Here is a 13,816-nt window from a genome sequence, read left to right as displayed (position 1 = left end):
TAAAATTAAAGTTTAACTCTTATTTTAAAATGAAAAAAAAAGGGGGATAAATAGAATGTATAAAATATATTTATGATAAAGTGAAGAAATAGTAATATATTATAAAACACATTTTTTTAAAATTATAAAGATATAAAAATTATAGAAATTGTAAAAAAGAATAATTTATTTAATACTTTCCGGATATACATCAAAATTATTTTTTTTTTAAAATTTTAATTCTATATCAGCATATTTAAGTGCTTCTAACGCCCATTGTGGTAAATTTTGTTTTAATTCATTTATTAATTTTTCTTTTTTCAAATTGTCATATTTATGATGAGAAGTGGACTCCTGATTCATTTGAAAAGTTTGATTTAAATTTATTTTATGATCTGCCTCATTTGTGAATTTTGTTTTGTTTAAATCATCTAAAGATGAAATATGATTAAGTGATGAAGAGAAATGTTTTTTGTTTTCTTCATTTTCTATATAATCAAAAGAAGAAAAAGTATTCTCTTTATTTATGTAATTATTCACAGTATTCTCAGTAGTATCATAAGAAATTGATGAGTTATCTAATGCTTTGTTCAAATATAGTTTTTCATTTTTATTTTCTTCATAATTCATTTCATTTGAATTATCGATGTCTTCATTTATGTCTTTATCAGGAATTTTATAATTCCCATTTTTATGTCCAATAACAAAATAATTGTATAAAAAGGTGGTTACGAATTGGTCTACTTTGTTAGCAAAAATAGAAACTCTTAATAAATAACATATATATAAAGTAAAATAAATATTATGAATTGTCAATAAAATATTAGTTATTGGATTTTTCTTTGATATAAGTAGGTGTAAAGCAGATTTTGTATATTTTTTACAAACATAGCAATTACAATTTTTTTCTAGAGGAGTAAAATCAAATTTATATTTTGATTGTTTTAATTTAACTGTTCCATCATGACTTAGAGCTGTATTAAAACGAGCTGTTCTTGATGGATAAACACAGTCATACATATCATATCCAAGCAGAGAACAAAAAACAATATCTACTAGATATCCTATTCCCATTATATACCTACATTTATTAATTGGCAAATAATTATATTTCTTGTTTTTTTCATTTGAACAATGATGAATAATTTTAATAAAATTTCTTTTTTTTTCTCCCCCACATAAACCACCTACTGCATATCCATTCAATTTTTTTCTTAAAATATAGTCCATTGATTTATTTCGTAAATGAATATGCAATCCTCCTTGGATTATACCAAATAAACTTTGTTCTTTTTTATTAAGATGACTTTTTATGCATCTTTTTAACCATCTATTAGTTCTATCAGTAGATTCTTCTATTTGTTTAATGTCTTTTTCCTTAGCTGGTCTCACATCGTCTAGAGCCATTATGATATCACTACCAATTATATTTTGTAATTTTATAGAAACTTCAGGAGATAACAATATATCTTCACCTATATTTAAATATTTCTCATTTTCATTATATTTATTTTTTTCTATCATTTCAGTATTTTTACCACTTATGGAATTTATTTCAGAACAATTTCCTATATTTTTTTGTAAACACAAATTTATATTTCTTTTTATAATAGAGCTATCATATATATTATTAAATAATATTCCTTCTTCCAATATTTTTATTCTTTTACTTAGTGAAACCATTTGAAAGCCTCCTGAGTCAGTTAGCATAGAATTTGGAAATCTTATAAAACTATTTATATTTTTGTTATTTTGAAAAACAGACATATCATAAATATTTGATAAATGGTAGGTATTGCTTAATATAACATAGTTACATAAACTTTTTACTTCTTCTTCTATTAATCCTTTAATACAGCATTTTGTACCAACTGGCATAAACAAAGGAGATATTATTACAGTATTTTTTTTATCATTTTCTTCTACATATTTTTTTTTTATTATTATAAGATTAATTCTTGCTTTTTTGTTCTTCTTTATATTTATTAACTTTAGATTTTTTTTATATTCTTTATTTTTTTTTTGTTTGTTCTCAACTATTTTTTTTTTTTCTTTTTTCTCTTCATCACTTGATAAAGTTGATTCTTCTTCACTTGAACTACTCAAATAATTTAAAAGATATTCATTTTTTTCTTTTCTCAATTTATTAATTACATTATTTACTTCTTTTATATCAATATTAGAAAAATTATTTTCACAAAAATTGACAAAATCATTATATTTCTTGAAATCTTCTTCTAATAAGAAATCAAATAACAAAGGTTGTTCATAAATAGAATCTTTACTTTCGTAATTTTCATTTTCATTTTTATTTCGTCTTTTTTTTTTTATTCCATTTTCTCCTATATTTCCTAGAATTTTTTTTTTTTTGTTCTTTTTTGATTCTTCATTTTTACTAATAGGTTCTATTATCATCTTTAAAAAAAAAAAGAAAAAAAATGTATAAATAAATAAATAGAAAATTATATAAATGAATATATAAAAGTGCATATATATATAAATTGATAATTATATATAAAACAGAAGTAAAAATTACCTTTTTCTATTGTAAATAAAAACATTTAATTAATAATTAGATGAATATACTTTTTTAAAATTTAATAAAAATAATAATGCATAGATAAGTTTTTATAAAAAGAAAATATTATAAAAATTTTAGCAATATATATATATATATATATATATATGCAAATTTTAAATAAAAAATAATTTCAAAAGTCCTAATAGTTTTTAAATGATACATATATATTAAAATTAATAAAATAGAATTAAAGTTTTTATAAAAAAGCAAACATACATCTTTGTAATAATTTTGATATCTTAAATTGACGTGGAATAAAAAAAAAAATATTATATATAAACTCTGGGATTAAATACTGTTGTTAAATAATTGAAAAATTTAAAAAAAGAAATAATAAACATTAATTGTTTAATAATTAAAAAGGAAAAAAAAAAAATTATAAATCTTAATATATGATTTATAAATATGTAAAGAAAATAAATATTTTAACTATTTCATAAAAATAGAAATATAATAAGAATTAATAATACTCAAAATTTGAAATTTTTTAATTATTTTATAAATACTAAAAAAAAAAAAAAACAGCCATACATACATATGTATGTTAACATATCAATTTTTAATAACAAATAATGTAAAAGAATATTAGTAAACAGAATAACGAGAATATAATATTATATGTATTTTTCAAATTCACAAGAAAATTTATCTTGAATTTTTAATTATAAAAAGCTTGATGCTTATAAATATAGAAATTGTATTTATTTTTATCTTTATTATTATTATGTATAATATCCTAGAGTTTTTTTGTTGTTTTGTTTATTGATTTGTTTTACTTGAATTTTCATTTTTTTAAAATTAATAATTTTTTATTTCTCTTATAATTTATCCAAATATATATCTTGTAATTCCATGAAGTTTTCAAATTCTTCTTGTGACATGTCCTGTTGTAATTTTTGTGCCTCTAAAAAAAAAAAAAAAAAAAAAAAAGATGAAATAATGGGCAATAAAAATACTAATTTTACTTAAAAAATTTTGAAGTATAAAATTTTACCAATAAGTGTAAATTTTTTATTAAATTTCTGAATAAAAAAAAGAGGAAATTCAGGTTCTTTTTCTTGTTCATTTGTTATATTTTTAGTATTTTTATTAGATTTTTCAGAAGATTCATTATTTTCAGCTGCATCATTATTTTTATTAACTATGTTTTCTTCTTTTGTATCATTTACTATATTTGATATTTTTATTTTGTCATCATTTAAATTTTTTCTTAAGATGTTCTTAGTTTTTACATTCATACATATTTTTATTTTTTTATTTTTTCTTATAACACTACTACAAGTATCTGTATATGTTTCTTCTTTTTTTCTTTTCCCATTTTCATCACTTTCATTAAGTTGTACTACGAAAATAATAGAAAAAAAAAAAAAAAAAAATTAAAAAAAATAGATAAATACACAAACGGAATATTTATATAAAAAACAATTTTGTAAAATATATAGAAATAATACATATCTTTGAAAAAATATCAATTTCAATATATATATTTAATATTGTTATAAAAATAATATATCTTTAATTACTTTGTGATATTAAAGATGAATTATTAGTTAATGATATTTCCGATGAATTATTTGTTATTGATCCTTCTGATGAATTATCTGATAAAAATGAATTAGACGAATTTAAATTACTCCTATTAAATTTCTCTGTATATAAAGGTATAAAATAATTTTTTAATTTTTCTATATGTTCTTTTAAAATGTTTAAATATTTTGTGTATTTATTATAAATTTTTTCGTCGTTGTTATCGTCATTTTCCTATAAATTTTTTTTTTTTTTCATTAGAAAGACATATATGAAAGTGTTATTATTATTAATATTTTGTAAAATAAAATTTGTTAAATATATATATTTGACAAAATAGATATAATGTATTTTATTATATTATATTTTAAGAAATCTTAAGAAAATGTATATGTACTAAAATATGAATAAATATTATATATGTTTATATATATATAAATCTCTTTTTTTTTTTTTTTTTGCTTTATATAATCTTTAACAATATATTTATAAATTTGATATTAACAGATTATATTTTGATATATTTTCTATCTATATTTATTTATTTTTTTTTTATGTTAATTATTAAATTATTAGGTTAACTTACGATTAGCTCAATTTTATTATTGCAGAAACACAAAAAATGAGCATCATATGAATCTAATGGAAGAGTTTGCGCATCTAATTGAGAATAAGTACTATTGCAATAATTGCAAATATATATATCACTTTCATTTTTTTTTTTTTGAATTTCATTTTCCATTTGTTTTATTCTAAAGTCAATAACATACACAATATAATTATTTAAACAATAATATGTTTGACAGTTTGACCCTTTCTCATTATTTTTATATTTTTGAACTTCGATAATAAATTTATCTCTTAATAATTTTGATAAAATACTTCTTATTTTATGTTCATTCATATTAATACTATTAATTATATCTTTTTCTAAATATAAACATTCATTATGAACGAATAAATCAAAAATAACTATTTCTTCATCACTCATAAAAAATCTACTAATGTATATCATCAAATATAAAAAAAACTTTTTCTCTTTATCATAAAATATTTCTTTTGTTTTATCCATTTTTATATTTTTCAAAAAAGGTATATAAAAACAAAAATAAAATAATATGAAATAAGAGAATCTTAGCTTTTTGTTTCTATTATCTATTTTATACTACTGCTTTTTTTTGTTTATTAATAACAAAATTTCTATATATGTATGTATTAAAAAAATTAGGTTAAATTGAAAAATATTAAACAGTGTAAAAAATTTATCTTTAAAAATTGTTACTGTAATAAATTAATTAAAAGGTATCTATATATATTTTTGAAAATATTAAAAATGATTTTAACATTTTTTTATTTTAAACAATATTTACAAAAATATATAAAAAAAAAAGTAAAAGCTTTTCTTTTCTCCTGCCTTTTCTGTTTTTAATGCTTCTTTATATTCCTTTTTCTTTACATTTTCATTTATAAAATGTTTTAAATGTTTCGTTGTGAAACTTTTTATTTGGTAAGTGTTCTTTTTATTTTTTATAATTTTTACATATTTATTTTAAGATATTAAATTATAGGATGTTTAAAATGGATTATAAAATAATATTTGTTCAAATATTTTTTTTTTTTAAGTTATTGGGTAAAATCGGAAGGAGTAATTAAAATAAAAATATATTTTAATTAATATAATTTTTTATTTATTATAATTTTTATTAATCTTTAAACATGCAATAGAGTAATTTTTAGAAATAATGAATGTAAAAAATTATATTACTGAAATAAGATAAATAAAATCCGTTTTTTTTTTTTTTTTTATTATTTTTCTGATAGTTAAGGAACAAATGGACAAAATTTTTTTTTTTTTATACATTAGCGTAATAATTTAAAAAAAAAAAAACATAATGGTTAAATATGCGTGCACATTTTTTTTAATTTTTTTTTTATTCTTTTCCCAAGTTCAATTAAACAGATTAAAAATGAACATAAATTGTAATAGTTTATTATTATAATTTTTTGAAAATTTGTTAGTTTTCCGCAACATATGAATATTATCATTTTAAAATTTATTTTTAATAATTTAAAAGAGAAACCTCTTTTTTTTTTGTGAACATTTTAGGAAGGATTGCAAAAATTCTAACATTCTATTTAAATTTTAAGTTGTATTTTGTGCATTATATAATAAATTGAATAAAAGTATAATAAGATTAGATGTAAATGAATAAAAAAAAGAAAAAAAAAAGGAATACATAAATTTTTTTAAAAAAATATTTCAAAAATAATATGATTATAAATAAATATTGAAGTTACAATATTTAATATATATATATAAATACATACAATTTACATAAATGTTTTTTAAAAAAAATAAAATAATTTGATAAGAAATGAATAAAAATATAAAGGAAGATAGAAAATGCGATAATGAAAGAGAAATAATTTTATTAGGCCTTCTGAATATGGAAGGCGTTTATGGTGAAAATTGGCTTAGTAAAAAAAATGAAATTAAAAAAGATATAGAATATAAAGCAGTGAAATTGAATCAGGCATTTAAACAGTCATCAATATTTCATGAGAATTTTGAATTTTTATCAGCAGATGATTATAATTATGTAAAAAACAATTATATATATAGTGCTATTCTTATATTTAATCCTAATTTAACTAGTAAGAATTCTAATAAAGAAAAAGAAAATAACGAAAACTTAGTAAATAATTATAAAAGAGATATATATATGATAAGTGATAATAAAAAAAGTAAAGAAAATAAGTTAAATGAAAACGTAAAAATTAATGAAAATGAGGAAAATAAGGAAAATTGTTCTGATGATGGTAAACTAAAAGAAGGGAATCAGGGAACAGAACATATAAAAGATAACTTAGATAAAAAAAAAGAAGGGATAGGTGTTTTAGTTGTAACCTGTAAAAAAATGGAGAAAACAAAAATGAAACATATTTTAATTAAAATGTTAAAAAAAGAAATAAAAGTAGAATCAACTGTTTTAAAATGTAAAGATAAAATTTCAAAATGTACCATAAAAAATAATGAAAATAATAAAACAAAAAGTAAATTAACTGAAATAAAATATTTAGATAAACCAGATACATCTATTAATATTAGTAAACCATTTGATGTAAAAAAAAATAATTTCTTTAATATGACAGCATATATATATGGTAATAATTTCTTTGGGAATTTTCTTATATTTAAAAATATATTTTTTTTTTTATATTTCCTGAATATAATATTGTTGATATAAAAATATGCAAATGAAAATTTTTATTTAAAAAAAAAAAAATTAAATTTTTCATAATTTTATTATATATTAGTTATTATTTTTTGACTAATATATATATATATATATATATATGAATGTTCATTTTTTTTTATAGGATCTTCATCAATTTTAGCGAATACAAGTTTAGTTCAAAGAGAATATCGTGATGATGAATGGGCAGAAAAATTGAGAAGAACAAAAAAAGAAAAAGAAGTCAGCAAAACTATAAGTGATAATAATAAAGATTCAAAGAAAGAGACTGGATTAATTAGATCATTTACATCATTGTTTAAAAAATAAATTTTGTTTTAAATACATTTAAAAAAAAAAAAAACTAAAAAAAATACTATAAAAAATAAAAATATATTTTTTAATTTCATTTATGTATATATATATATATATATATATATTCTTTTTTTAAGTTTGCTTAAATTTAATATATTAATAAAGATGTATGTATTGGCTGAAATTATTTTCTTATAAATTTTTAATATTTTCTCAAGGCTTTTTTAACATCAAAATACTTTGATAATTCCTAAAATAACAAAAAAAAAAAAAAAAATTTTAAATTAATTTTAATTTTCATTTTTTATTTGTTTTCTTTTTATCTTACTACTGTGTCATTTATGTATATAATATTTTGATAAATATTGGATGGTATAAAAGGGTAGAGCACATAAATAAAAAATTTAAACATGAGAGAATAATTAAAAAAATAAATAATTTTCAGATTTTTTAAAAATTCTTGAATCAATTGAAAGATATCTTTAAATAAGGATAAAACGTGTGTTATGTTTGATGATATATTTTCAGAAAAGATGAATAATAGTACAAAATGATTTTTCATAAAATTATTAAAATAAAATATTAAATAAAAGAATAATAAATTGTAATTATATACTAAAGGTAAGTTAAAAAAGTTTATAACGATTGCATTTCTACCTAATTCATCAAATCCATATTCATAAATAAAATATGTATTTTTCAATTCTTTAAATTTTTCCCTTTTGTCATACATATAACTTAATCTCAGACAATATTCTAAATTCATATCTTCATTTTTATTTATTTGATTTAAATTAAAAAAATTTTTGTAACTTTCATTTTCTGATTTTAAATTTAAAAATTCTGCATCTGCTTCTTTGAATATTTCTGATGAAGAAGAATAATCAGAATTTTCATTAGTTAATAATGATTTATTTGATGAAATATAACTAGATGATGAGAAATTATTTTCTTCACTAGATATATTTTTATCAGATACATTTTCTTCAGATGACTCCTTTTCATCAAAATTTAACTTTTTATTATTTAAATTTTGTTTAATTATTATTTTATTCTCGTAACATGTATTATAATCATTTATCTTATCTAAATTTTTCTTTTTTTTTTTTTTTTTTGTTTTCTTTCTTTTCGCTTTTCTAATACTTCTCAAACTTTTGAAAATTCTTATACTTCTATTTTCTACATCAACTGATCCAAATTTGTTTCCTATAACTGATATGTTAGTGGATAAGAACTTTTCCTGATCACATCTCGGAAAAAAGATAGAGACATATTTTAATAAAAGAAAATAAATATCATTAGAGTTAGTAACAAATAAAATAGTTTTTATAGTGTTATAGAACTGTGGTAATATAATAAGGGAACGAATACTTTTTAATAATGTTATTAAAAAAATATTTATAGGAAAAAATAAATTAAAAGATACTATTGGAATAGATAAAGACTGAATTTTTTTTTCATAACATGCATATAATATTTCCTGAACGCATAAATTCATCGTATTATGTGTTGCAAGAATAAATTTACTATTATATTTGGGTAACATTACATGTAATATATATTTATGTATATTGTCATAACTATTTGTTATATATACTTCACCACTTTTTTTATTTTTTATTTCAAATTTATCTTCTTCTTCTAATTTCATTAAATCTGAAGAAAATAAATTTTCACATATATATTTTGAGAACTTATAATTATTGTTTGCAAATAATACAATTGCTTGACTATTAATTTTAGTTATATCACCATTATATACTTTTATTTTTTGATTAATGCTTTTATCAATCATATACACTTTATTTTCTAAAGAATAATTATACGATTTAGTTAAATCAATAAAATCCTTATTTTTACTATTATTGTTATTATTTTTTTTGATGTTACAAGTATCTACTTTATTAATATTAGTTCTATATATGTTTGTACTTTCATTGTTTAATTCATATTTTTCTTCTTTTTCTTCTTCTTCTTCTTCTTCTTCTTCTTCTTTTTTCCCTTCTTCTTTTATATCTTCATATTTTATATGTTTCTGATGAAAATATTTTTTTGAATCAAAATTATATAATATTTCTGAATTTTCTAAATATTTACTTATATCAAAGTTTATAGGATATTTTTCACTTAGCATAGAATAGGAATGATTATTTATTATAAAATTTTGCTTAAAATTTAAATCATCATTGTAAATATAGGTTATTTTTGATTTTTTATTATTTTTCTTAGAAATTAATTCATTAGATATGTTTTGTAATTTATTAGAAGATCTACTGTTACTATTATCATCATTATTATTTCCACTTTCAGAAATAAAAGAAAACAAAAAATTAAAGTATGCTACATCAATTGTATATATTAAAGGATGAAAAGCTAAATTAATTGAAAACTTTTTTCTTACATAAAAATTATCTTCATCAAAATTGTAGTAAAAATCATCTTCTTCAATAAATAATCTTTCATGAATTTTACTATAAATATTAACATAATGAAATAAACAATAATTCAAGTTATTCCAGCTCACTATATTTATAATGTCAATATATTCCTTTTTATTATCATCTAAACAATTAATACTATTTATACTTCTTAGTTTATTATTCAATTTCAAACAAATTTCATTTAAATTTATTTCTCCTTTTTCAAATTCAATGTCATTAATTATTTCATCAAATTCTTCTTTTAACCAACAAAAGGCTTCATTAACTTTATCGCTAATAGACATATTTAACGAATTGAAATAAAAAACAAAAAATATATATAATAAAATAAAAGGAAACACATTTACGTTTATACCTTAAAAATAAAATAAAAACCAAACATTATAAAAAGGTACATTTAAAAAAAAAAAAAATTCATATAAATTCATATTAAAAAAAAAAAAAAATTTTTATATATTATGAAAATGATATTTATAAAATATTTTTATTAATTTTTAGAAGAAAAAGGAATATTAAAATTATTTGAAATTTCTTTTTTTAATTTAAAAGAAAAAAAAAAATTAAAATTAATTTTTAATACATCAGAAAAGTACATCTACAGAAATTACAATTCTTTCTTTAATTATTTTATATTTTTTTGTAGTTTTTTTTTTAAAAAAAAGTATTTGAATAACCAAAAAATAACACATAACAAAATTAAAAAAAAAAAATGTATTACTTAAAGATTAATTAAGGGTTCCAGGAGTTTTATTATTCAAATGAAATGAGGATATATAATTGTACAGAATTCTATTTTCCATCTTAATTTTTTTTTTTTTAAATAACAAATTGAAAAAAAAAAAAAGAGGTTAATACTCATATAATCTATGTATTTATATATATATATATATATATATATATATATATATATATATATATATATATATATATGTGGATATAATTAAAGTAAAAAAGGGGGGAAAAAAAAGCAACTTTCATATACTACATAATAGAATATTCTTAAAAAATTATGTATATATATATATATATATATATATATATATATATATAAATTTTAAAAAATAAAATTAAAGTAATTTTATATTACAACAGTCTAAACAAACTAAATTATTTAAATGAATGTGTGCACGTAGAAAAAAAAAAAAAAAAAAAATTATTACTGGTTCATAAAGAATTTCCATTTTTTGAAGATTCAAATCGGAATACACAAAAAGTACCTAAAAAATAAGAAGAAAAAAAAATTATTTAATCTGTGATTTTCTTTTTTTTTTCTTATTTCTATAGGTTTATGGGAAAATTATCTTACAAATCCAATTAATAACAAAAAGGAAAATATTTGAATATTTATTAAATTAAAATTCTAAAAAAAAAAAAAAAAATAAATGTTATAGTTAATAACAAAAAACGATACATTAATATACAAAATTTATCTTATTTTATTATTATTATTTTTTTTATTCATAAAATAGTAAATTATAAATACTTTAAGAAACAACGCAAAAAAATTTAAAGCACATCCATATAAAAGAATTTTCATATAATTTTCTTCAGTATCATGATATAAATTTTTATTTTTGTTAAAATTTTTAATTCGGAAAATTAAATAATACCCTGACTAAAAATAAAAGTAATTCAATTTTATTATTTTATTTTATTTTTTTTTTTTTACATCTATAATTTTTAATGTATAAACAATTTTTTTTTACACATAGCAAAGAAGGTAAAAATATATAATTTTCCTGTAAACAACAACAAAAAAAAAAAAATACAAACAATATAAAGAAATTTTTTCAGTCTTTATGTTATTTTCTTTTTTTAAAACCTTTAAAATAAAAAATATCAATGTCATTATTCCATTTAGCCCAAGAATAAAGATACTCTAAAAAATATATATAAAAAAAATTATTAAAAGAATTAGTATATATGATTATATGAAAATTAAGAAATAATATTTATTTACATAACATATATATTATAGTTAAAAAATTCTGTTAAGAATTTAAAAATATCTATGAATACTGAAATTATTTAAGACTATACGTTTCTTTTTTTTTTTAACCGTTGAATTCTCATAATTAAATAAAAAGGCATAACAAATACATGCAAAAAAAAAAATAAAAAAAATTATTAATGATTCAACAGGTACCTATAAATAAAAAGAAATTGTTACATCATATTAAAAATTAAAAATTAGAAAATTTCACATTTGAGTAATATACAAAGATAACATCGTCTTGTAGATTTAAATAAACTAATAAATGCCCAATGTATAAAAGCTAAAAAGGTATTAATTAAAAAAAATATTTATATGTATATAAATGGAAAATTAGAAATAAAAAATTTTAAATGAAAATTTTTAAAATGAATATTTATTTTTTTATTACTTTTATTGACAAAAAATTACATATTGAAAAAAATATTCTATTATAGTTCCATGTAATAAAAAAAAAAAAAAAAATAGATAATAGGTATATATTTTTTATAATAATAATTTTTCATAAGATAATTTAAAAAAAAAAAAAAAAATAGGCGATATATTACTGAGGTATTATTTCGTTTAAGATAGACGGATTTATTTCTTCATCCTCTGAAAAGAAAGTGATGTAGATTAAATGATATAAAAGGAAAAAATATAAATAATTTTCATGAAATTTAAAAAGCAACCTAATAAATCTGCATCAAGAATATTTCTAATAAATCTATAGAAACTATACCTAAAAAATTACAATTAAAATAATATATATTATCTTTTTTATTTTTTTATTTCATTACTTTTTTTTTTTTCATACCAGCACATGCAAAAGAAAAATAAAATAAAAACAAATCCCAAAAAAAATACCTAAAAATTAGGAATTAATATATATTAGTAAACATATTAGAGAAAATAGCTATTTTTTTATTTTTATTTTCTTACAAGAAATATTATATTCGTAGAAAAGTGAAATAAATTTCTAATATTAAAAAAAAAGAAAAAATATAAATGAGAAAATTTTGTAACCCAAATGGCGTAATTATTATAAACAAAAATGTTCATTCCATCCTTCAAAGTTCTTTCTGCAATTAGATTTTCTCTTAACTGTAAAATATGAAAATAGAAAGTATTAATAATAGCTTTATTAATAATAATAGTAGTAACAATAATTATTGATAATATAATATAATAATTTTAAAGATATTTAATTTAGAATAATAATAAGTAAAAAAAAAAAAAAAAATGGAAAGCAACAGCATTTATTTTATATACCATTTTATAATTCCAATAATAATTAAATTATACATTTAATTTGTTCAAAATAGGCAGCATTATATTTATAAGTTTTTTTTTTTATCTTTACACTATTCTTATACTTATTTTTTATTTTTTTAATAAAAAATTTTATATTATTAGTTAGAAATTTTAAGATTATATTTTAAAGAAATTTTCTTTCTTTAATTAAAAAAAATAAAAATATAAATAATAAAAAACGATTACAGCACCGCAATAACACATTTTTAATGTGAATTTTTTTTTTTAATAGGAAATTTGTTAAAAAAAAAATTTTCAGAGATACTACAAAATAATTGGGAAATATATAAATATAATTAATATTTAAAAAATTAAGTTTTTAAAATTTTCTTTTATTCTTTTTCTTTTTTTTCTTTTTTTGAAAAAATTAAAGAGAGTAAAGTATTTAAAAAATTTACCCTTTTTATAGTTAGGAAAATAGTGAAATATAAAATTATATGTGGATTTATTC

The 13,816-nt window shown here is 17.3% G+C and overlaps 5 protein-coding genes across 5 annotated transcripts; 1 reads left to right on the top strand and 4 right to left on the bottom strand.

Annotated features, from left to right (window-relative positions):
* Window positions 1-207: 207 nt before the first annotated feature.
* On the bottom strand, window positions 208-2,394 carry PRELSG_0311100 (queuine tRNA-ribosyltransferase, putative; the record flags this gene model as incomplete). The annotated part of the gene is made up of 1 exon (XM_028680101.1): window positions 208-2,394. One exon carries the CDS (start codon window positions 2,392-2,394, stop codon window positions 208-210), a length of 2,187 nt encoding a protein of 728 aa, XP_028531632.1.
* A 984-nt stretch (window positions 2,395-3,378) lies between these two features.
* PRELSG_0311000 (transcription initiation factor IIE, alpha subunit, putative) lies at window positions 3,379-5,159 on the bottom strand (the record flags this gene model as incomplete). The annotated part of the gene is made up of 4 exons (XM_028680100.1): window positions 3,379-3,464; window positions 3,555-3,902; window positions 4,084-4,321; window positions 4,674-5,159. 4 exons carry the CDS (start codon window positions 5,157-5,159, stop codon window positions 3,379-3,381), a joined length of 1,158 nt encoding a protein of 385 aa, XP_028531631.1.
* Window positions 5,160-6,462: 1,303 nt separating this feature from the next.
* PRELSG_0310900 (conserved Plasmodium protein, unknown function) lies at window positions 6,463-7,653 on the top strand (the record flags this gene model as incomplete). Its single annotated transcript, XM_028680099.1, has 2 exons — window positions 6,463-7,252; window positions 7,469-7,653. The coding sequence occupies 2 exons, from the start codon at window positions 6,463-6,465 to the stop codon at window positions 7,651-7,653; spliced, it is 975 nt and encodes a 324-aa protein (XP_028531630.1).
* Window positions 7,654-7,840: 187 nt separating this feature from the next.
* On the bottom strand, window positions 7,841-10,363 carry PRELSG_0310800 (conserved Plasmodium protein, unknown function; the record flags this gene model as incomplete). Its single annotated transcript, XM_028680098.1, has 2 exons — window positions 7,841-7,888; window positions 7,967-10,363. 2 exons carry the CDS (start codon window positions 10,361-10,363, stop codon window positions 7,841-7,843), a joined length of 2,445 nt encoding a protein of 814 aa, XP_028531629.1.
* Window positions 10,364-10,804: 441 nt separating this feature from the next.
* PRELSG_0310700 (conserved Plasmodium membrane protein, unknown function) lies at window positions 10,805-13,326 on the bottom strand (the record flags this gene model as incomplete). Its single annotated transcript, XM_028680097.1, has 14 exons — window positions 10,805-10,879; window positions 11,240-11,296; window positions 11,386-11,439; window positions 11,563-11,694; window positions 11,786-11,818; window positions 11,902-11,958; window positions 12,139-12,225; window positions 12,299-12,355; window positions 12,464-12,500; window positions 12,621-12,666; window positions 12,744-12,793; window positions 12,869-12,918; window positions 12,994-13,155; window positions 13,324-13,326. 14 exons carry the CDS (start codon window positions 13,324-13,326, stop codon window positions 10,805-10,807), a joined length of 900 nt encoding a protein of 299 aa, XP_028531628.1.
* Window positions 13,327-13,816: the final 490 nt, after the last annotated feature.

This window comes from Plasmodium relictum, assembly GCF_900005765.1.
Source record: "Plasmodium relictum strain SGS1 genome assembly, chromosome: 3".
NCBI lineage: Eukaryota > Apicomplexa > Aconoidasida > Haemosporida > Plasmodiidae > Plasmodium > Plasmodium relictum.
Note: the sequence above shows the minus strand (reverse complement) of the source record. Positions and strands in the feature narration are given on the sequence as shown.